The sequence below is a fragment of the Danio rerio genome, chromosome 4 (assembly GCF_052040795.2).
Source record: "Danio rerio strain M-AB ecotype USA chromosome 4, GRCz13ab, whole genome shotgun sequence".
Taxonomy (NCBI): Eukaryota; Metazoa; Chordata; class Actinopteri; order Cypriniformes; family Danionidae; genus Danio; species Danio rerio.
Genome location: NC_141024.2, coordinates 48,176,202 through 48,197,183, shown reverse-complemented (window position 1 = coordinate 48,197,183; position 20,982 = coordinate 48,176,202). Strand labels below are relative to the sequence as shown.

General features: G+C 39.6%; 3 protein-coding genes and 1 long non-coding RNA gene across 5 annotated transcripts in view; all 4 read left to right on the top strand.

Annotated features, from left to right (window-relative positions):
• Positions 1-20,982, top strand: part of LOC141381647 (uncharacterized) — a 751,802-nt gene that overhangs the window by 248,535 nt on the left and 482,285 nt on the right. The gene's annotated exons all lie outside the window — the stretch shown is intronic.
• LOC108183687 (uncharacterized) overlaps positions 1-20,982 on the top strand; it is a 119,518-nt gene that overhangs the window by 40,021 nt on the left and 58,515 nt on the right. The gene's annotated exons all lie outside the window — the stretch shown is intronic.
• Positions 1-20,982, top strand: part of si:dkey-261o4.8 — a 38,902-nt gene that overhangs the window by 7,621 nt on the left and 10,299 nt on the right. Inside the window, exons 8-18 of one of the 2 annotated variants that reach the window (XM_088649629.1) lie at positions 1,557-1,730; positions 1,836-2,009; positions 4,307-4,480; positions 5,191-5,237; positions 5,564-11,231; positions 12,219-12,383; positions 12,874-12,945; positions 16,326-16,398; positions 16,598-16,669; positions 18,142-18,213; positions 19,459-19,530. In XM_088649629.1, coding sequence (XP_088505755.1) covers positions 1,557-1,730; positions 1,836-2,009; positions 4,307-4,480; positions 5,191-5,237; positions 5,564-6,099 — 1,105 coding nt within the window. In that variant the 3' untranslated portion in view covers positions 6,100-11,231; positions 12,219-12,383; positions 12,874-12,945; ... (2 more) ...; positions 18,142-18,213; positions 19,459-19,530. Of the gene's footprint in view, positions 1-1,556; positions 1,731-1,835; positions 2,010-4,306; positions 4,481-5,190; positions 5,238-5,563; positions 11,232-12,218; positions 12,384-12,873; positions 12,946-16,325; positions 16,399-16,597; positions 16,670-18,141; positions 18,214-19,458; positions 19,531-20,982 lie in introns of those variants that run through there. The other variant, NM_001444234.1, reaches the window with a different exon arrangement.
• LOC141381701 (NLR family CARD domain-containing protein 3) overlaps positions 11,162-20,982 on the top strand; it is a 50,489-nt gene continuing 40,668 nt past the window's right edge. Inside the window, exons 1-7 of the long non-coding RNA XR_015483561.2 lie at positions 11,162-11,231; positions 12,219-12,383; positions 12,874-12,945; positions 16,326-16,398; positions 16,598-16,669; positions 18,142-18,213; positions 19,459-19,530. This is a non-coding gene — a long non-coding RNA (NLR family CARD domain-containing protein 3). The remainder of the gene's footprint in view (positions 11,232-12,218; positions 12,384-12,873; positions 12,946-16,325; positions 16,399-16,597; positions 16,670-18,141; positions 18,214-19,458; positions 19,531-20,982) is intronic.

Here is a 20,982-nt window from a genome sequence, read left to right as displayed (position 1 = left end):
GACCTTCTTGTTGTTAGGCGAAAGTGCTAACCACTGAACCATTGTGCCACCCTCTTTTTTATTATATCTTCTTCTAATCGTGCAGGCAGGCAAAGCAGATGCAAGAGCTGGATCTAGGTTTAGTTCTAATGTTAAATATAATCCATACACAACGAAAATGCCAGAGCTGAATACCAGAAAACACAAGCAAGAGAAACACACACACATACAGCAAACTATGATCAACATATAATGACTGAAACAGAGGAGCCTAAACACACAGAGACTAGTGAGTTAACAAGGGGGTGGAGAGTAACTGGGCAAGTAACAGGGGTAACATGGGGAAAACTGGGGTGAACACAGAGAACACAAGGACAACACAACAGTACAAGGACAGGACAACCACGACCGTGACATACAGTACTGTAGCTCCCTTCTAGGAGCAGATCCCAGATGATCCTCAGAGGAAAACACAAAACAAGAGTGAGTTCAGCAGCTGGAGGTGTTACAGTGGACAAGGGTGATGGGGGAGAGGCAGGTTAATGAAACCATGACAGGATATAGGACAGATGGTGAGGGGGAAACTGACAGGCAGGTGGACAGAGAGGAGGATAAAGCCAAGGCAGGGACTAATGGACAGTAAACCAGGGCAGATCCTGTGAATCTGGCCTTTTATTTCAAAGGTTTTAGAGAAGATTGTGTCTGTACAGCTGAATGATTTCATGTTTAATAATAATGTTTTTTATAAATTTCAGTCAGGTTTTAGAGCTGGGGTCTGTTTCAGAGAGGAGGTTCACCCAACTGGGAATTTAAACTTGAACTGAATTTCAATTTTAAATTTTTGAATTTGAAGACATTCAAGTCATTCCCCTTGCTGGCCAGCAGAGGCCGCCATCCCCGGACTTCTAAGCATTACATCATCCACCTAGACTGATTGTGCACACACCTTAACTGAATCCAGTTAACGACCCACGCTCCCTTTATAAGCCAAACTCAAACACCAGTTCATTGCGAAGTCTTGTTCAGCCACGGCCAACATTTCTTAGCGTTATTCCCTGCCTGATCTTCTGTTCCTTACCCCGGACTGTTTCTGACTCTGAGCTGCCTTCTGCCTGCCCTCAACCCATGCTAGTTATACGGACTCTAAACCACGCTGCTTGTCCACGACCCATGCTTGTTATACGGACTCTGAACCACAGCGCCTGCCTCTGATCTATGCCTGGTAAATCACTCTGTGTCTGTCAGCCGCCAGCCCCACGAACTATATTGAATGCTGTTGATGTGAGATCGCACTTTAGTGCATTTTGTATGTTTGTGATTGAACTGTGTATATTAAATACTGCAAAATGGATCTCTCCGTGTCAGTCTCCTCGTTACATTAATAAAGAGTTGGGCTATTGGAACATCTGAAGCAAGCCATTTAATTGTGTTTTATAGACATTAATACTATTTAAAGCTAAAATCAGCAGATGTGCTCACTAACTAGTGAAGTTAAACAGGTCACTACAGTCAGATGTGCTTCAGACTATCAAACACACCAGTTTAACACAAACATTTTGTTTTTGTCCTCTACACAGGCTACAGTTCTGTAAACTCACTGTTCGGTCCTGTGAGAGTTTATCTTCAGCTCTACAATCCTCAAACTGTGTGCTGAGAGAGCTGGACCTGAGTAACAATGACCTGCAGGATTCAGGAGTGAAGCTTCTCTCTGATGGACTGAAGAGTCAACACTGTAAACTGGAGACACTGAGGTCTGAGTTTAAAAACCTGCTTGACTGACTGATTGATTTTTTTTTTTTGTTACATCAGACAGATCACATCAACAGTGTGGTTTTTAGTAATGTGTTCTTTCTTAGATTGGTGACGTGTAATCTCACTGTTTGGTCCTGTGAGAGTTTGTCTTCAGCTCTACAATCCTCAAACTGTGTGCTGAGAGAGCTGGACCTGAGTAACAATGACCTGCAGGATTCAGGAGTGAAGCTTCTCTCTGATGGACTGAAGAGTCAACACTGTAAACTGGAGACACTGAGGTAAATGACTCTCCACTCTACAATAACTACAGTCAGACACTTTCATATTAGAGCTCTTCTTGCTTGAACATGTTAACCCTGGGAGATACTAAACCCCAGATAACAGGAATTCTGGTTAATCAGTAATTATGTTTCACACTGCTCATACTATACCTGTAGTTAACCCTCAGGGGTCTGAGGTGATTTTGGGACCCCTGAGATGTTTAGACATGCCCTGACATCTGTGCTTATATCAGCTACTTATTAAACAGAACTGGCCAACATGTGTTTCATTTGTGTTCAGCACAAACTGAGCTACAATAATATGTGAGAGATATTGATGTACATGCTTGTGTTTTTTAGAAAACAAATATTATGTGTGGTTAGTAGGTTTTAGAGGATAAAAACCAGACTGAATGTGCCTGAACAAGACTTTAGAGTAAGCAGTCTTGTAGACTAGAATATTTACTGCACAATTGTGTGAAAATTATTCTGTTCTGTCATTCAGAGAAAACATTACAATGATCTACATTTTGTTAAGTTTGTTTTGGGTGATCTCAGCTGTATGTGTGAGTGACAATGCTCATGAATAATTCACACCTGAGAGACAACAGACACTCCCCCACTCACCCATCAAGGGCAGTGTACAGCAATGTCCATCTGCAGAAGCTAGCCCAAACTCAATGCTTGTTGTGTTACTGCTGTGTGACCATGTAAACACTCTGGGTGAACAATATACAGTGCTCAGCATATATAAGTACAGCCCTCACTAATCTCTCTTTTACATACATATTTTAATAGGAAGCTCTACAATATTATTATTTGTGCATATACAATAAATTAGCCAAATCTGGAGCTCATCTAACAAAATAACTCATGATAACGGTGTAAAAACTAGCACACTCAAATGTATGTGTTATAGAAAAAATATTAAATACAAATTTAAAAAAGAGGAAAAATCAAGAGAAGCAATACAATGGAAGAATTTTGTCTGAGAAATTTTGTAAGGATTTTGCAATATTTAGCCTGAAATTAATTGTATTATCTTTCAATTTCAAAATGTGTTTGCTGACTAAAATATGATGTTCATAAATAAATCTGTTTAATAAATGTGTGCTGTTTAAATGCAGCAGAATACACTGCCTATATTGACTGAGAAATGGAGGAAAGTCTTGGTTTTCAGAATGGGCTGTCCTCCATTATGCTGAGCGCTGTATGTGTCTTATACAGCCGCACATATAATATATATTTGAAATGATGTAAAACGTGTTCGCCAAACTCTCTTGTGCATTAATCCAGCATTTAATAATCATTTCTGAATGAGTCTGAGACACTGAAGTAGAGGAATGACAAACGCTTTAAACACAAGAATAAATCAGATTTAAACATGAAAAACAATTACTGTAAATCTAAATCATATTTGAAGACCTTTAATATAGATTTCACTAATAGTTGCAGTCTCAGTTCACCGTTTGAAAACTTTACCAGGTTGTGTCTGTCTGTGGATGTCAACATTCAACATTTCTGTGTGAAAGTAAAGCACAGCAAGAACACAAATAAACATTATACCAGTGTTAATCCTGTTTCAGAGCAGAAGAGTGGATCTGGAGGTGTGAAAGCAGCAGAGTTAAACGCTAAAGTGAAGCTGTTTTGTGTCCTGCTGAAGGTTTGAGCTGCTCTCATATTTGTGCAGTTTCAGTTTCTTGAAAACAAATAAAAGTCTCATGATAAAGTGTGTGAAATAATCCTGATTACTCGCTCATCTAAAACAATATCTGGTAACGGCTGAATGTGAAGGAGTCAGCAGTCATGAATATTGATCAGGTGTTTCTCTCCTGACATAATAAAGGTCCCCTAATGGAGCATCAGTGTGAATGTGACTGTGGGTCAGGTGATGAACACATGAAGAGAGCGGGTTTGTGTTTGTCTGAGCTCATTTTGTTTTAGTCCACAACAGAATCACAATATAAATGATGAAATCAGCTCATTTCCTGTTGTGTTTTATACATGACTTTAAGATGATCTTCTGAGCTCAAGTGTGTCTTCTTCCTCCTCACAGCAGACTTTACAGCTTGATGTGGTGTATTATGAACAATGTCTTTGCTCTGTACACTTCTACAGATGATGTCGAGTCCTTGTTGAGTGTGTGAGTGTGTGTGTTTGCTGATGCGAGGGCTCGATCAATAAGGAGAGCTGATCAGGATGTGTGTGTTCATCACTGCTGTTGACATGAGCAGAAACAGCAGTCAGCATCTTCACAACACAAAGAGATGTGTGATTGTCCAACTGTGTGATGTGGACTATTGCTGTGTTTGTAGATTGTCTGGCTGTATGGTGACAGAGGAAGGCTGTGGTTTTCTGTCTTCAGCTCTGACTTCAAACCCCTCACACCTGAGAGAGCTGGATCTGAGCTACAATCATCCAGGAGATTCAGGAGTCAAGCTGCTCTCTGAACAACTGGAGGATCCAAACTACACACTGGACAAACTCAAGTATGTGGAGCAACACTGGCCTTGTGCTTTTATACTGAATGGCTTTAAAAAGACACTAGAAAGCTCTTTTGTGATCAGCTTCAGTTTTCTGTGAGGGTTATGGGGTGAGGACAGACAGAAGATACAGCTTGTAGAGTATTCCAGTCATGTCTATGAAGAGCAAATCATTGAGTGTGAAATGAATCTCCTCTGTAAATGTTGGAGTGTATTGGCTCAGTTACAGTGACATTAAGCGGGACACACTGTACAGTTTCAGCATTTGAGCTGAGCAGAGAAACTTCTTCCTCCATTTCTGCTGAAGAATCCTCTGCTGAAGAATCCTGCTGTGTATTTTTCACTTGCTAATCTGTCAGGAACTTGGGCGCTGGTTCTGAACATCTGAACATAGTTTAGAGATGGACTGCAACATGTGCTCAAAGGCTGCATGTGCTGAAGAACGATGGCAAAGCTAAGTGTGATCACTGTAATAAATGAATGTTGCAGCAGGGTGTCTCCATCAACATGAGCAGTATCTGCGCTCGCTTCACCAACAGCAGAGGAAAAGAACGCACTGTGTTACATTCATTGTGCATCCCGGCTCAACCAACAATTGTTGTGTGTTTTAGCTCAAGAGTTTGGAGCGTGTAGCTGAGCAGCTCAGTGCTAGCTTTAGCTTATTAGCTGAGGGGGAAACTAAACAGCTCATTCTCTCCATCTGTGTGTGTTTACAGTCTGGATCATGGAGGACACACGAGGATTACAGCAGGACCACGCAAATGTAGGACTACACACACACACACACACACACACACACACACACACACACAAGGATTACAGCAGGACCGCGCAAATGTAGGACTACACACACAGACACACACATGCACACACACACACACACACACACACACATACACAATCACATACACAGATAAACACTCCCTCACACACACACAACCACATTCTATCACTCACACACTCTCTCTCACACACAGACACACACACACATGCGCAAACATAATTGAAAACACGCACACGCACACACAATCAAACACACGCACACACACACACAGCTGTGGTTATAAATGTGTGTGTTCTTGTGTTCAGATGTCTGTTTCCTCACTCTGGATCCAAACACAGCACACACTCAACTCAAACTGTCTGAGGAGAACCGAGAGGTGAAGCGTGTGTTAGAGAATCAGCCGTATCCTGATCATCCAGACAGATTTGATGATTATCCTCAGGTGTTGTGCAGAGAGGGTGTGTGTGGACGCTGTTGCTGGGAGATTGACTGGAGTGGAGATGTTGGTGTGTGTATATCAGTGTCATATAAGAGCATCAGGAGGAAGAGAGGAGGTGATGAGTGTTGGTTTGGACGTAATGCTCAGTCCTGGAGTTTGATCTGCTCTTTCTCCAGTTTCACATTCAGACACAATAACACACGCACTGTTCTCCCAGTGGAGCTGCTCAGCAGGAGAATAGGAGTGTTTGTGGATCACAGTGCAGGAACTCTGATCTTCTACAACATCTATGGAGACACAATGAGCCTCATCCACTCAGTCCAGACCACATTCACTGAGCCGCTCTGCCCTGGGTTTGGGTTTGGGTTTGTTAGTTCTGGATCATCAGTGAAACTGAGCTAAAGACTGACAAGAGATTTACCCAGAATCCTCTGCAGGAGCAGTCAGCAGCTGTGTGTGTATGTGTGTGTGTGTGTGAAGTAGCCGGGCTTCTTCCCTTCATTTCCGGCGACTGCACTGGTTCACACACACCCACAGACGCTCACAGACACGCACATACATATGTCTACTCACCTCTCCTTTTCCTCTCAGTACGCTGCTAGTGACAAAGGGCCCTGTCATGTCGCACGCATCTAGTCATTCATTCCATATCTCCATTTTCCCGCAGGTTAACATTAAGCATACATTTACACACACCTTTGTGTTCGTGTCTTTGTGTTTTTGTTTCGTCATTTGTCTGGGAAAGTTGGTCTTCAGTGCTGTGCCGGCCAAACGGAGCGAGCGTTTACAAACGGGCTTATGACGTCATCGGCTGCGCCATGGCAGCACCAATCACTGAAGCGCCAACCGTACCAATTGTTTTGCTTGTAGGGTACAGCCAGCGTTGTAGAGGAGCGATTTATATGTCATTAAACCTCTGATTGTTGGTTGTTTTATGTATGTATGTCAGATATTATTAGTAGCTGTGTGCTTTTATATTTAGGGATGCCACATTTAAATGTTTAATGGTGTGATGTAGACATATTCCTGAATATACCTGTTTATGGTATGCTCCAAAAAGGGGGCGGAGTCTAGCCTTTAAAAGGAGACGGCAGACTCAGAAACAGGGTCAGTTTACCTGGCTAGCAAGCGTGTTGTGGCAGAACCGTAAGCAATCCTCTTTACCAATCTAGTGTCTGTGTGACATAGATTTCTCTCTTATATATTGTGGATATATTGTTTTGTGTTGTATATATCGTATTTTGTTTTTGTTTTATTGAGTTGTTACTTTGTTTTTTTTGTACATACCTTTTGGGAAATAGGTCACTGTACATTTATCTGCACTGAACTGTTTTGCGTTATCCTTGTAAGTAAACCATCTTTTTTTACATTTCTGGGATAAGGCCATAATTTTTTTGAGAACTTTTTTTTTTGGTGCTGGGCATCCCACCCCTGTTAGTGAACCCATTCCGGGTTCACTACACAATTACTCACAGCGTCACGGGAACCATTCTGACACGCACCACTCTGTAGTGCGCACTATCACCGCTCGAAGCTCACAGGGTGCCACAGCAGGTGGCAGTAGTTAGTTTGTGGGTCGCGGGCCGTCGCAGTTGGTGTCAGAAGTAGGATGGCCACCCGGAAGAGGACAACGAGAGGTCGAAAGGCGGGGCTATGATCCGCTGTGAAGGACGCAGCTTGGCGTAGGCTGTCTTCGGAGGATGATGAGGAAGCTACAGAGTGTCACAGCAGCCTTGATCCTTCGACGGAGTCCAGTGGAGACATGGAGAGCCTGATGAGGGATTTCCTCAAAGCACAAAAGACAAGAGAAGAGATGTTTCTTCGGGAACTGCAGGGTTTGCGAGTGACGGTCCAGCAGGCGGTGCAGGTGGCACCGGAACGACCAACAGACAACCCTTTACCAGAGCCTGAGAGAGAAAACACAGGGGAGTCTTCGCTGCCACCACCTACCCCACCACCACCCGCACTTCCATCACATCACCAGGCCCTGTTTGCACACCGTCCAGAAATGCCGTTGCCACCGTTTCAGATGGGTGATGACATGGAGAACTATCTACGGCGCTTTGAACGTCTGGCGCAGACATGGCAGTGGCCCAAGGAGCAATGGAGCTGTCGGCTGGTACCACTATTAACCGGTCGAGCGCTGGAGGCTTATCTGGCAATGGATGAGGTCAGTGCTGATAATTACTTGCAATTAAAAGACTCTCTGTTGCAGAAATTCAATGTGTCGGCGGAAAGTTATCGGCAGCGCTTTAGAGCAGCATCAACGCCGGAAGTAGAGTCTCCGACAGAAACGTATTATCGCCTAAACATCTATACCAGCGCTGGATTCGACCAGACATTCATTCGGTAGAGGAAATCGGTGAGCAGATTATTCTGGAGCAACTACTAAGGGTCATTAAACCAGAAGCCAGGATCTGGGTAAAACAACATGAACCAAGCACAGGACTGGCAGCAGTACGCTACTGCTCATCGCTCCGGTCTGCGCACGCAACCTGAAAGAGGTAGTACACGACACATTCGTCACAATACTGATAACCGACATACACAGGAACTTGAGACTGAACTGACACCTAAATTGATCTGTTATGCATGTCGCCAATATGGACACAAAGCCTCAGTTTGCCCAGCAAGAAAGTCTAAGCTAACGGGTATGTGCTACGTACCACGTGAGGGTGATGGTAACAGTGACTATTTAATGTCTCAGAGTGTCGATATGTTGAATGTGGTAGTGAACAGTCGTGAACTTAAAGCATTGCTAGACACAGGAAGTTCAATTTCTCTGATTAAATCATGCCATGTAAACAATATTGACTACGCAAATACCACAGAGGTATGCTGCATTCATGGGGATGTTAAAAGCTATCCAAAGGCTGAAGTGCTTGTTCATATTCAAGATGAAATGTATCTTTTGAATTTGGACGTTGTCACTAATTTGTCAGTTGACATGATTTTGGGTCGAGATCTGCCAATTTTGAATGAACTGTGTAGCAAGACTATCAAAATGAACTGTGCAGGGCTAAATGAAACTGAAAATGTGTTAACTGTTGTGACACGTGCTCAAGCTAAGACTGGTTTGCTACCGTTGCCAGACTTGGATGATAGTCTGCTGCAAGGTGCAACCAAGGGTGAGAGAAAAACCAGAAAACAAAAAAGACTGTTAAAAAAACTGGGTGCGCCAGTTAAGAAAGCACAATTAGACGGTTTAGAAGCTAAGAATTGGCAAATGCCAGAAAACATTTCTGAGCTGCAAAAAAATGATGAGTCTTTGAAAAAACTATTTAAAAGAGCTGAGAACCCAAACAATGCTACTGTGAATGATGAACATTTTGTTATCATTGATGATGTTTTGTATGTGCAGGTCAAAGAGGTTAAACGTTTGGTTGTACCCATGTCTGTCCGTTCTATTGTGTTACACCTAGCACACACACTACCATGGGCAGGACATCTAGCATTTCAGAAAACATATGCACGCATCAGTACATGTTTCTTTTGGCCAACCATGTACACTGACGTCCAGACATATTGCAACACATGCAGCACATGTCAGACTACGAGTGCAGTGCGCCACAGAGACAAAGCACCATTACAGCCGCTTCCCATTGTTTCAACCCCCTTCCGCCGCATAGCTATGGATATAGTAGGGCCACTTGAAAGAAGTTGTGCCGGACATCGCTACATCCTAGTCGTTTGCAACTACGCCACTCGTTACCCGGAAGCTTTCCCATTCCGCACAGTGACCACATCAAAAGTTGTTCAAGCTCTTACTGAACTGTTTTCTAGGGTTGGAATCCCGAATGAGATCATTACAGACCAGGGAACAAACTATATGTCACGGGTAATGACACAGTTTCACCAGCAGCTAGGCATCAAAGCTCTGAGAACAACACCTTACCACCCGCAGACTGATGGATTGGTCGAACGTTTCAATGGGACATTAAAGAGTATGCTGAGGAAGTTCGTTTCAGACACAGGTAAAGACTGGAACAAGTGGTTACCATTCCTACTGTTTGCTTACAGAGAAGTGCCACAGGCATCCACCGGATTCGCACCATTTGAGCTGCTGTATGGCTGGCCAGTCCTGGGACCTTTGGAAATCCTTAAAAGGCGTGGACGAAATCTCCAACAGTGGCAGAGGACAGCAGCATTGTGAAGTTCATCTTAGAGATGAGAGACAAGCTGGATACCTACAGGGAGCAGGCGATGGAGAACCTAAAAAAGGCACAGACAAAACAGAAGAGATGGTATGATATGAAGAGCAGACTACGGCAGTTCCAACCTGGACAGAAGGTACTGTTATTACTACCTACATCAACGAACAAACTTTTAGCAAAATGGCAGGGGCCATACGAAATCACTAGGAAGAAATACTCCAACCTGAGAGAAAGAAGACTCGACAAATTTACCACGTGAACCTGCTAAAGGAGTGGAAAGAGAGAAAGGAACCAGAGAAGACATTGATGGTGAGAGAAGTCAAGGAGGAGGATGAAGAACCTGCTGAAGAAATGGTTACTCTGAGAGAAGCTGCAGAACTGAAGCTGAATCATCTGGAAGAAAACAAGAAAAAGGAGTTACAAGAGCTACTAAGCAAGTACCCTTTGCTGTTCCAGGAGAGACCAGGCAGGACAGAGGTAACTCAACATACCATCCACTTAACAGACCCTACACCATCAAGGCAAAGACCATACCGTAAACCAGAGAAACTGCTAAAGCCACTGAAGGAAGAAATCGAGACGATGAAACAACTTCGGGTGATAGAACCATCATCATCGGAGTGGAGCAGTCTTATTGTGATCGTGCCGACGAAAGATGGATCACTGAGGAACTTGTTTGGACTTCAGTAAATTAAATTCACAGTCGAAGTTTGATGTGAGAGAGATAGTGTGTGTGTGTGTGTGAGAGAGAGAGTGTGTCTATGTGTGCGTGCTGCATGCATGCGAGTGTGTCTTTGTTTAGCTGTGTGTGAGTAAAAAACTGATATTGTGTGTGTGTGTGTGTGTGTGTGTGTGTGTGTGTGTGTGTGCGTTGGTGCGACCGGACTGTTGGGACAAAACACCTGAATACATACCGTCACTATGAGCACACACCGTAACTGTTGGAACAGCGCTACAGTCCCGATAAGTCGGGCGGCATACACGTGTTCAAACATGCGTGACTTACTACCTCCCGCGTTTTCTCGTTATGTCCTAATGTTTACGGTGAACCCGTTTTTCTGTGTGTATCAGTGTATGCTCATTGTGTATAATCTCCCACTATCGTCCCTTTCCTGCTACTGCTGCTCCATACACATTAGAGCACTTCACAGTCGCGTTTCATTGGTCTAGCCGCAGAACTCCTCACCCGCGATTGGCTGGATTTTTATCGCCTTTCATTGGTCGATCAGCGGAATTCCCGTCAGCGATTGGCTGGATTTCATGTCAATCAATATCAACCCGCTCCACGTTTCCAATTGGCTGCCGAAGACACGAGAGGTAGACCTTTAATTCCGCCGGAGTAAAGCAACTACGAAAGAGAACTATTTGTGCATCTTAAAGGTATGAACTGCTTATTCACTGTATATTTTGTGCCATGTGTTAAGTTAACTTTAGACATTGTGTGCATGACGAGTTAGTCAGGGTCATATCACTTAATGTGCGACATCATTAGCAGATATAAAGTTAGTGTCCATGACCCAGTTTGTTATATTATATTTGCACGTTCGGACTTTCCCCTTAATACTATAATTTTATAAATGTATTATTTGCAAACTTTAAATAGCGAATGACTATTAGCAGCAAATGACTATCAAAGTACAACATTGTTCACGGTCAAAAAAACAGTGTTATTGTTTTCAAGTCACCCATGCTAATGCCGATAGAATATTCAAAGTAACATGGTAAACAATATAGAGACTTCTAAATGGATGACTGTGCAAATATAAAACCAACTTTACCTCTGTCTTGATTGAGGTAAAGATGGTTTTATATTCACACATTCGTTCAGTGACAGCTCTATACAGTGTTTACCATGGTACTTTAAATATTTGGACTGAAATCACATGTACAGTAAGTATGACTTCAAAACAACATTAGCACAATTTAATCGACTGTGAACAATGATGTACTTTGGTTGTTGGCTGCTAATATTATTTTACTATTTAGAATTTCCAATTAATAATTTTCTGAGATTATATTATTAATGAGAAGGACTGCATGTGCAAATATAAAACCATTTTTACCTCTATTAAAACTTGAGCTTGTCCACTGTAGACTATTTATTATTATTGTTATTATTAGTAGTTGTAGTAGCAGTAGTAGTATTAATATTATTGACAACATAATAATTGTTATGGTATACTAACCAATAACAAGGTGGTCAGTATGTCATTAGGGACACTTTTAGGAAGGGAAGTAAACTGTGTCATATATTTGACAAAAGATTAAAAGGGCAAGGTTATCTTAACATCACAAAATATTCAATATTAGGTTAGTACTTTGTGTTTCAGTCAGGAATGTTTTGACTATGCAGTATTTTTTCCACAGCATCGATGCTTCACAAAAGGATGGATAACTGGTATGCCGTAATGATGGTCACAGAAATCCTAAATGAAGGCAGTAGTTCTGTTTCTGTTTACTACAAGGGATATCTTTCCAAATGAGGAAACTACCCACAACTATGGTGATTCTTCTTGGCCATGGCATTCAAGGGTGAGTGTGTGCTCTCTTTAAGACTATTTTCTATTATCAGAGGACACGTTTGTTGTATTGTGTTGTGAAGAAATAACTTAATTGCTTGTGCATGTTTTTATATTTTTGTTCTATTCCTAAATGCACACACAATAGTTGCGTATGTGACAGTAGATAATTACACTTTGGTTATTATTGTTTCTACTTATATTAGTAGTGGTAGCCACTTTGTACATCTTCTTCAAAAAGATTAGCAAAATTCAAAAACATGCACATCATGGAAAGAGAAAGTGAATACAGTCTGTATTGAAGAGAAAGTAAGTTAACACTTCTTAACATGATCTGAGTTTACATCCAAAACTGCAAATGTAACTTAAGTGGAAAATTAAAACAATGCATTAAAACATTTGCAAACAATCACAGTTTCCATCAAATGGGTCAAAAAGAATAAAATCATCTTTTTGCAAATATTTTTGCCTTAATCTTGTGTTTTTTTTATTCACTTTTACAGGAATTGCATGAAGCATCATTGGTGACTGAGATTGAATGCAGTGTGAAAACTTCCATGTCAGGGAAAGAGAAAGTAAGTGAATTTAAAGAGCGCCTGTTATGCATTATAAAAGGTCATATATTTTGGTTTTGCGGTCTTTATCAACAGGCTGATCTGCATGCAAGGTCAAAAACACTTTTATTATCCTAAAATATGCATTTATTTTTACCTAATTATCGCAGTGACTCCCATATGATTTATTCAGCGATTCATTTGTTTCCAAACCCCTCCTTTGCGTGAAGCTAATCTAGCAGTGATTGGTCTGATGACCCAGTCTGCTGTGATTTGGTCGACTGCGTTCAGCATGAGGCGGAGAGAAACACCCACCACGGTTATGAAGGAGCCACAGTGCAGAGTATATGTGTGGGCACTATGGAGGAGTGCATTAAAGTATTGCAGTTAAACACCAACATTAGTAACCATAACCCCAAGTAATAACAGTGACAAACATTCAGTATTAATCCACACAGTGGCAAAAGTTGAACTATTCTGAAAATTGACTGCAGCATATGTGTATGAACAGCTGATTGTGCCCATAGCAATGACAAACAGCAGGGGATTGTGAGTTCAGAAACTCATTTAAATCGGTAAAGGAAGAAGCAGGCATTGAGTTTTAAACATGGTTTGGACACAATAGGTAAACAGCCCATACAGATTTAACCTGAGAGATACAGTACAAGCACTGATCTATAGTAAATACGTGATTACAAGCTGTGCAGGGTGATTACAAGTTACAACACACAATTAAATACATATTTTGCAAACTACACAAAATGCGGCTACTATTTTAATCACATCTACAGGTAGTGATCCGGAGGAAGAAGAAATTGGTCCATATGAACTGTGAATGATTTATAATAATCACTCATTTATAATGTCGCTCGTGTAGCCAATAGGATTATAGCAAAAACTAAGCACTGTGCTCAGCCATAGTTCATTAAACTTGAACCTTTGGTTCATTAAGATCATCTTTAATATAAGATACTCTTTAATATAACATGACTTTCATGAATTTTAAAGCCTGAATACAAGCACCACAACTAAAAGTCTGACACTAAGCTATAAACGAACTATACCATGATCGTCACCTCATCACCATCAACCTGTTCACTGTGAGATATTTCATGTTCAACAGCACCTGTAGTCTCATTTAGCAACTTCTTAGCAACCAGCTTTACAAAGACACCTAACAGCTTTAAAAAAAATCACAAATGTGGTGTAACTGGTGTGTTTTATATCTTAGAATAAAACATAAATGTATTTTAATAATAACAATAGCTTTTATTTTTAGGCGCCTTTCAAAGCACTTAAGGACACCTTACAGCAGATCACAAGCACATCATAAATTTACAAGCAGTAAAATTGATAATCAGCATAATATTAAACCAGAAAATCACTAAAGGCTATCATAAACAAAAACATTTTTATCTGAGATTTAAAATCAGAACTAGAGTCCACCTGGCGAATGAGCAAAGGCAGGGAGTTTCATAACTGGTGCTGTACAACTAAAAGTCCTGCCACCAAATGATGTCATCTTAAAGTTTGGGACAGATAACAGTTCTGCAGAAGATGATCTCAGTGAGCAAATGAACAATGAAGATCATTTCTTAAGCTTGCATTAAACATAGACCTTATTTTAGGGACCTTATATTTACAAATATGCCATTCCAAAAAAAATAAAAATTACACTTAGAGATGCCTATTTCGGTACATTTTCTCAACCGACAACCGATGCTCATTGACTGAATATTAACCACTAATCGGTCAGATTAATATTAAATGATCATTTAATACTTTTTTTTTCTAAATTTTGTGTCTATTTTGTGTCTGACACATCAAAAAGGCCTATTGCATTTTAAAGTATTGATTTATTTTAATATGTGAACAACAGTATAGAACATGAACAACAAAACATTATAAAATCTTCACGCACAGTGTTTCCAACAGCATAGAAAAAAAAGAATAAACTAAATAAAAAGAGTAAAATTAATAGGCATGCCCTAAATATTTTCTTTTCAGTTAAATTACAAATTTAGATTACAAAACAAAAACACTGACTAAATCCTTTTTAAGAACCAGCATGCTGTTTATTTCCAATCATGTTTCTTTTTGGTTTTTGTTTAATTCAAATAAAAATAGCAGGCTACCTCAAATCATTTGCTCTACAGAAGATAAGCATTTAATTAATGCTCCTCTCTAATTCTTATATCACAACTTCTGTCAACATTTTTTTTTTATAGAAGTCTTTATTTTAAAGATTATATCTTGAGCATCTGATTTTACCTCAGTGCTTGTGTGATTTTAGTTGCACTGTCCTCAGTAGCACAGAAATATCAGTATATCAATACAGACTTTGCTGAAAGGCTGGTTATGTCTTACCAGCAATGAGATATAATAATGTTATTAGAGATTTTAAAGCCAATACAGATTTAACCTGAGAGATACAGTACAAGCACTGATCTATAATAGATACGTGATTACCAGCCGCGCATGGATGATTACAAGTTACAACACACAATTAAATACTTATTTTGCAAACTACACAAAATGAGGCAACTATTTTAATCACATCTACAGGTAGTGATCTGGAGGAAGTAGAAATTGGTCCATATTAATTGTGAAACTTACTGATAATGTTAGATGTAGGAGGGCTGACCACTGTTTTTGACTGTTTTTCCTGGCTTGTTGTCTCAAAGGCATTGTTGTGACGACCCTCTCTGATTAAAATATACCCCTCTAATAATTTATAATAATCACTCATTTATAATGTCACTCGTGTAGCCAATAGGATTATTGCAAAAACTAAGCACTGTGCTCAGCCATAGTTCATTAAACTTGAACCCTTGCTTCACTGAGATCATCTTTAATATAAGATACTCTTTAATATAATATGACTTTCCTGAATTTTAGAGCCTGAATACAAGCACCACAACTAAAAGTCTGACACTAGGCTATAAACGAACTATACCATGATCGTCACCTCATCACCATCAACCTGTTCACTGTGAGATATTTCATTTTCAACAGCACCTGTAGTCTCATTTAGCAACTTCTTAGCAACCAGCTTTACAAAGACACCTAACAGCTTTAAAAAAAAAATCACAAATGTGGTGTAACTGGTGTGTTTTATATCTTAGAATAAAACATGAATGTATTTTAAGTTTGAGTTAACCATACACTACATAATTTTAGGGATTTAACAAATATGCCATTCCAAAAAATTTACATTAAAAAGTTGGAAGCAGAAGTGGTAAAACACAAACTCGCTTCTGGGTTTTTGTCTACAGGGATATCACAGTTCCACCACTCTATAGGGGTTGGTTTGGTTATTTATTGTCTTTTTAGGCTCGTTTTATATCTGCATTCACTGCCTTTCTGACCCAATCTTGTGCCTTTCCTTTTCATGTTTACAGCAATTATGTGAAGAGTCATCAATGGCAATGATTGAATGTGGTTCGAAAAATGTCTACATCAGGGAAGGTGTAAGTAAGTGAATTAAACTTTCCTTTTTGATAAAGGCCAGGTTTCCATCTAAAGCTGCAAATGTAACTTGTGTGGAAAATTGAAATATTCCCAAAACATTTGTGAACAATAATCATTTGCATCAAGCTAGTTCAGACAATAAAATCATCACTTCACAAATCTTCTTGCCTCAATCTTGTGTTTCTTTTTTTCTCTTTTACAGGAATTGCATGAAGAGTCATTGGTGACTGGGATCAAATGCTGTTCGAAAACTTCTAAATCAGGGAAAGAGACAGTAAGTGAATTTAATTTCCTTCTTAATGCTAACCATGTTAGAAATGGAGGTAGGGATGTTTTAGTACCCTTTTTCCCTTCCCGATACTGATTCTTATACCTGAGCTCAGGGAATCAGCCAAAAGTAAGTACTAAATCGATACCTGAGTGGGTATCTGTAGAAACAGTTGTGTATAATACTAGCCCTGTTTATACATTAATAAAATGGTACAAACACATACAGCAAACTAGGGTAAAGTTTTACAATATAACTGTATAAAAACAGTGCAAAAAGAGATATAAAAAATAAAAATGAATACTATAGAAAAATAACATCTTTGTATCTCAATATTCAGAAACTTAAAAAAATATAAAAATAAAAAGACACTTGTTGATTTTAAAGAAAATTTTGAAATTTATTGAGAAGGAAATATAGCCTAAACTTATCAACAACAGATTATATCATTGTCATACTGTATAGAATGCCCGTAAACAGTGTAGCCCGTAGACTAGTTGACGACAAAGTTTTTTTTTTTTTCCATTTAGATTGTTTCATCTGTCAAATGAAGCTCTGTTCTTTACTTTTATTTAAAGTATAGGCCAAGGATTGCATTACTTTGCGTACATTTTTATAGTTTATAAAGCTATAAAATGAAAGTCTCAGTTTGGTGTGGAGTTATCATATGCATAAATCATTTAAGTCAATCAGCATTTGTTTGATTTGTAGATTGGGCTATGCAGGCTATTTTAGAAATGGATCTTTTATAAGGACTATTATTAACTGTAATTCTTCAAATGAAGAAAGGTTTAGCTATTTGTTGATTGTATTTATGATGTTGCCGTGTTGAACACACTCGAAGCAAGTGAAAACCCCAACGCTTCGACTTCCACTTCTTCTTTCCACTGCTTCTTTCTCAACTTGTGCAAATACATGAAGGTGTTTATGATGCAGATCCAGGACAGAGGCAATCACCAATAGCCTTAGTTTGGCATCAACTTGTCTGTGTCAAACTGTGACAAGTCTTTTCACTATTTTTATTATGCTTCTTTTATCAAAATATGTCTGTAGGCACGTGTGGTTGCACATATTATAATGAGTTAACAAATAGCCCTATGTGTTGCAAAATAAAATAATAGTACATTTTAATTGTTTAACTAATACCATAAAATGGTTAAAAATGCATCCTTTCAGTTAACGGTTAAACGATTAATATGAATATCTCTAGTTTTCCTTCTGACCCCCATATTTGAACACATTTGTTGAATAGAGTGGTGGGACTATGATGTCACTTTGTAGACAAACCAGCAGTCAGCATCACACTGATTCCTTTGACAAAAAGCCAATTGGCAAATGTAACTTATGTGGAAAATTAAAATAATGCATTAAATGTTTCAGATAATCACTGTTTCACTCAAATGAGTCAAAGAGAATAAAATAATCACTTAGCAAATCTTCTTGCCTCAATCTTGTGTTTCTCTTTCTCACTTTTACAGGAGTTGAATGAAGAGTCATTGGTGACTGGGATCAAATGCAGAGCGAAAACTTCCAAGTCAGGGAAAGAGACAGTAAGTGAATTTAATTTTCTTCTTGATGCTAACCATGTTACAACCTCAAATCAGAAAAGATAGGCACAGTATGGAAAACACAAATAAAAAAGAAAGTACTGATTACTAAATTTACTTTGATTTGTATTTAATTGCAGATAATCCAATAGACATTATTTAATGTGTTTAATAAACACATATTCCAATTTTGGTTCTTGCAACATATTTCAAAAAAAGTAGTGACAGTAGGTTAGGGCTGTCATCAGATAAAATGGTTAAATGATGTGACGTGAAACAGGTAAAAGAGGACACAGGTACTGGACTGGCCTGTCTGCAGTCCCGATCTCTTTCTAATAGAGAAAGTGTGGTGCATTTCCAAGCATAAAATGCAACAACAAAGACCCCGTACTGTTGCCCACTTTGACTTGTTTGCAGTAAGAATGGTACAAATTTACACATGAAACACTTCATCACTTGCTGTCTTCAGTCGCTAAACATATTTTTAAGTGTTGTAAAAAGGAATGGCAACAATACACTATATTTTATTAGCAATTTTCATACTGTTTCTGATTTGTGGTTGTAGAAGGACGGTTGACCATCATTTTAGCCTGTTTTTCCTGGGCAGTTTTTCTCAAAAATGTTGTTGCGATGACTCTCTTTGAGTACAATATACCCCTTTTTGTTAATTTATAATAATAATAACTAGTGTATTGGGGGATGGGCATGACATGGTCATGAATTGTGTGGACAGTTTGGCCTTGTGAGGACACCCATGTTTTAACACAATTGATGAATAGAGTTAGGTCTGTAATGAGTTCACTGTATAGTGTATTGGGGGATGGGCATGACATGGTCATGAAATGTAAGGACAGTTTGGCCTTGTGAGGACCTCTATATTTTACACAATTGATGAATAGAGTTTGGTTGGTTATGAGTTCACTGTATAGTGTATTGGGGGATGGGCATAACATGGCCATGAAATGTAAGGACCGTTTGGCCCCCATGTTTTACACAATTAATGAATAGAGTTTGGTCGGTTATGTGTTGGCTTTTTAGGCTCAATTTATGCTTACCATTTGCTCTCTTGTACAAAAACTTAAATAACAAATCAAATGAAATTGTAGATGTTGTCCATGATTTTTTCATCCATTTGCTTTTCCCTAACGCCTGAAATTGGCCAGGTAATAGTAGTTCATTATTTAAGTGTAGTACTTACTTAGCAAGCTGTCTGACCCAATCTTGTGCCTTTCCTTTTCACATTTACAGGAATTATGTGAAGAGTCATCAATGGCGAGGATCAAATGCAGTGCAGAAACTTCCACATCAGGGAAAGAGACAGTAAGTGAATTTAATTTCCTTCTTGGTATGAGCAGAGTTTCTATCCAAAACTGCAAATATAACTTACTGCAAACAAAATAATTTCCTCTTTGACAATGACAATGTTAGAGGTAGAAGGGTTAAGTGCCATTTTAGGCACTGTTATACAATGGTTTAGATCTTATCTCTCTGACAGGTCATTCAGGGTGTCTTGGAGGGGAGAGGTGTCCAACCTACAGCATCTAAACACTGGGGTACCTCAAGGCTCTGTTCTTGGGCCACTTCTCTTCTCCATCTACACATCATCTCTAGGACCAGTCATCCAGAGACATGGATTCTCCTACCACTGCTATGCTGATGACACCCAGCTATACCTCTCTTTTCATCCTGATGATCCCTCGGTTCCAGCTCGTATCTCAGCCTGCCTGTTGGATATTTCACACTGGATGAAAGATCATCATCTTCAGCTGAACCTCGCAAAAACGGAAATGCTTGTAGTTTCTGCCAACCCGACTCTACACCATAACTTTTCAATCCAGATGGATGGGGCAACCATTACTGCATCCAAAATGGTGAAAAGCCTTGGAGTAACGATTGATGACCAACTAAACTTCTCTGACCACATTTCTAGAACTGCTCGATCGTGCAGATTTGCACTCTATAACATCAGAAAGATCCGACCCTTCTTATCTGAACATGCAGCTCAACTCCTTGTTCAAGCTCTTGTTCTCTCCAAACTGGATTACTGCAACTCTCTACTAGCTGGGCTTCCAGCTAACTCTATCAAGCCTCTTCAACTGCTCCAGAATGCAGCAGCACGAGTTGTCTTCAATGAACCTAAACGAGCACATGTCACTCCGCTGCTAGTCCGTTTGCACTGGCTGCCAGTTGCTGCTCGCATCAAATTCAAAACTCTGATGTTTGCCTACAAAGTGACTTCTGGCCTAGCACCTTCTTATCTGCACTCACTTCTGCAGATCTATGTGCCCTCCAGAAACTTGCGTTCTGTGAATGAACGTCGCCTCGTGGTTCCATCCCAAAGAGGGAAAAAATCACTTTCGCGAACGCTCACGCTCAATCTGCCCAGTTGGTGGAATGAACTCCCTAACTGCATCAGAACAGCAGAGTCACTCGCTATTTTCAAGAAACGACTAAAAACTCAACTATTTAGTCTCCACTTCACTTCCTAAGCTGCAATTGCCTCTTTGAATATCACACTAATTGTACAAAAAAAAAAAAAAAAAAAAAAAAAACAACTACTAACACTTCCCTTCTTAGACTTTACAGACCTGAAACTTGCCTTTAGTACTTATTCATTGTTGCTCTTAGTTGTGTAAATTGCTTCCTTGTCCTCATTTGTAAGTCGCTTTGGATAAAAGCGTCTGCTAAATGACTAAATGTAAATGTAAATGTAGGCTGTTTGTCCTGGGCTGTTATCTCAAAAACGTTGTTGTGATAACTCTATTTGAGTAA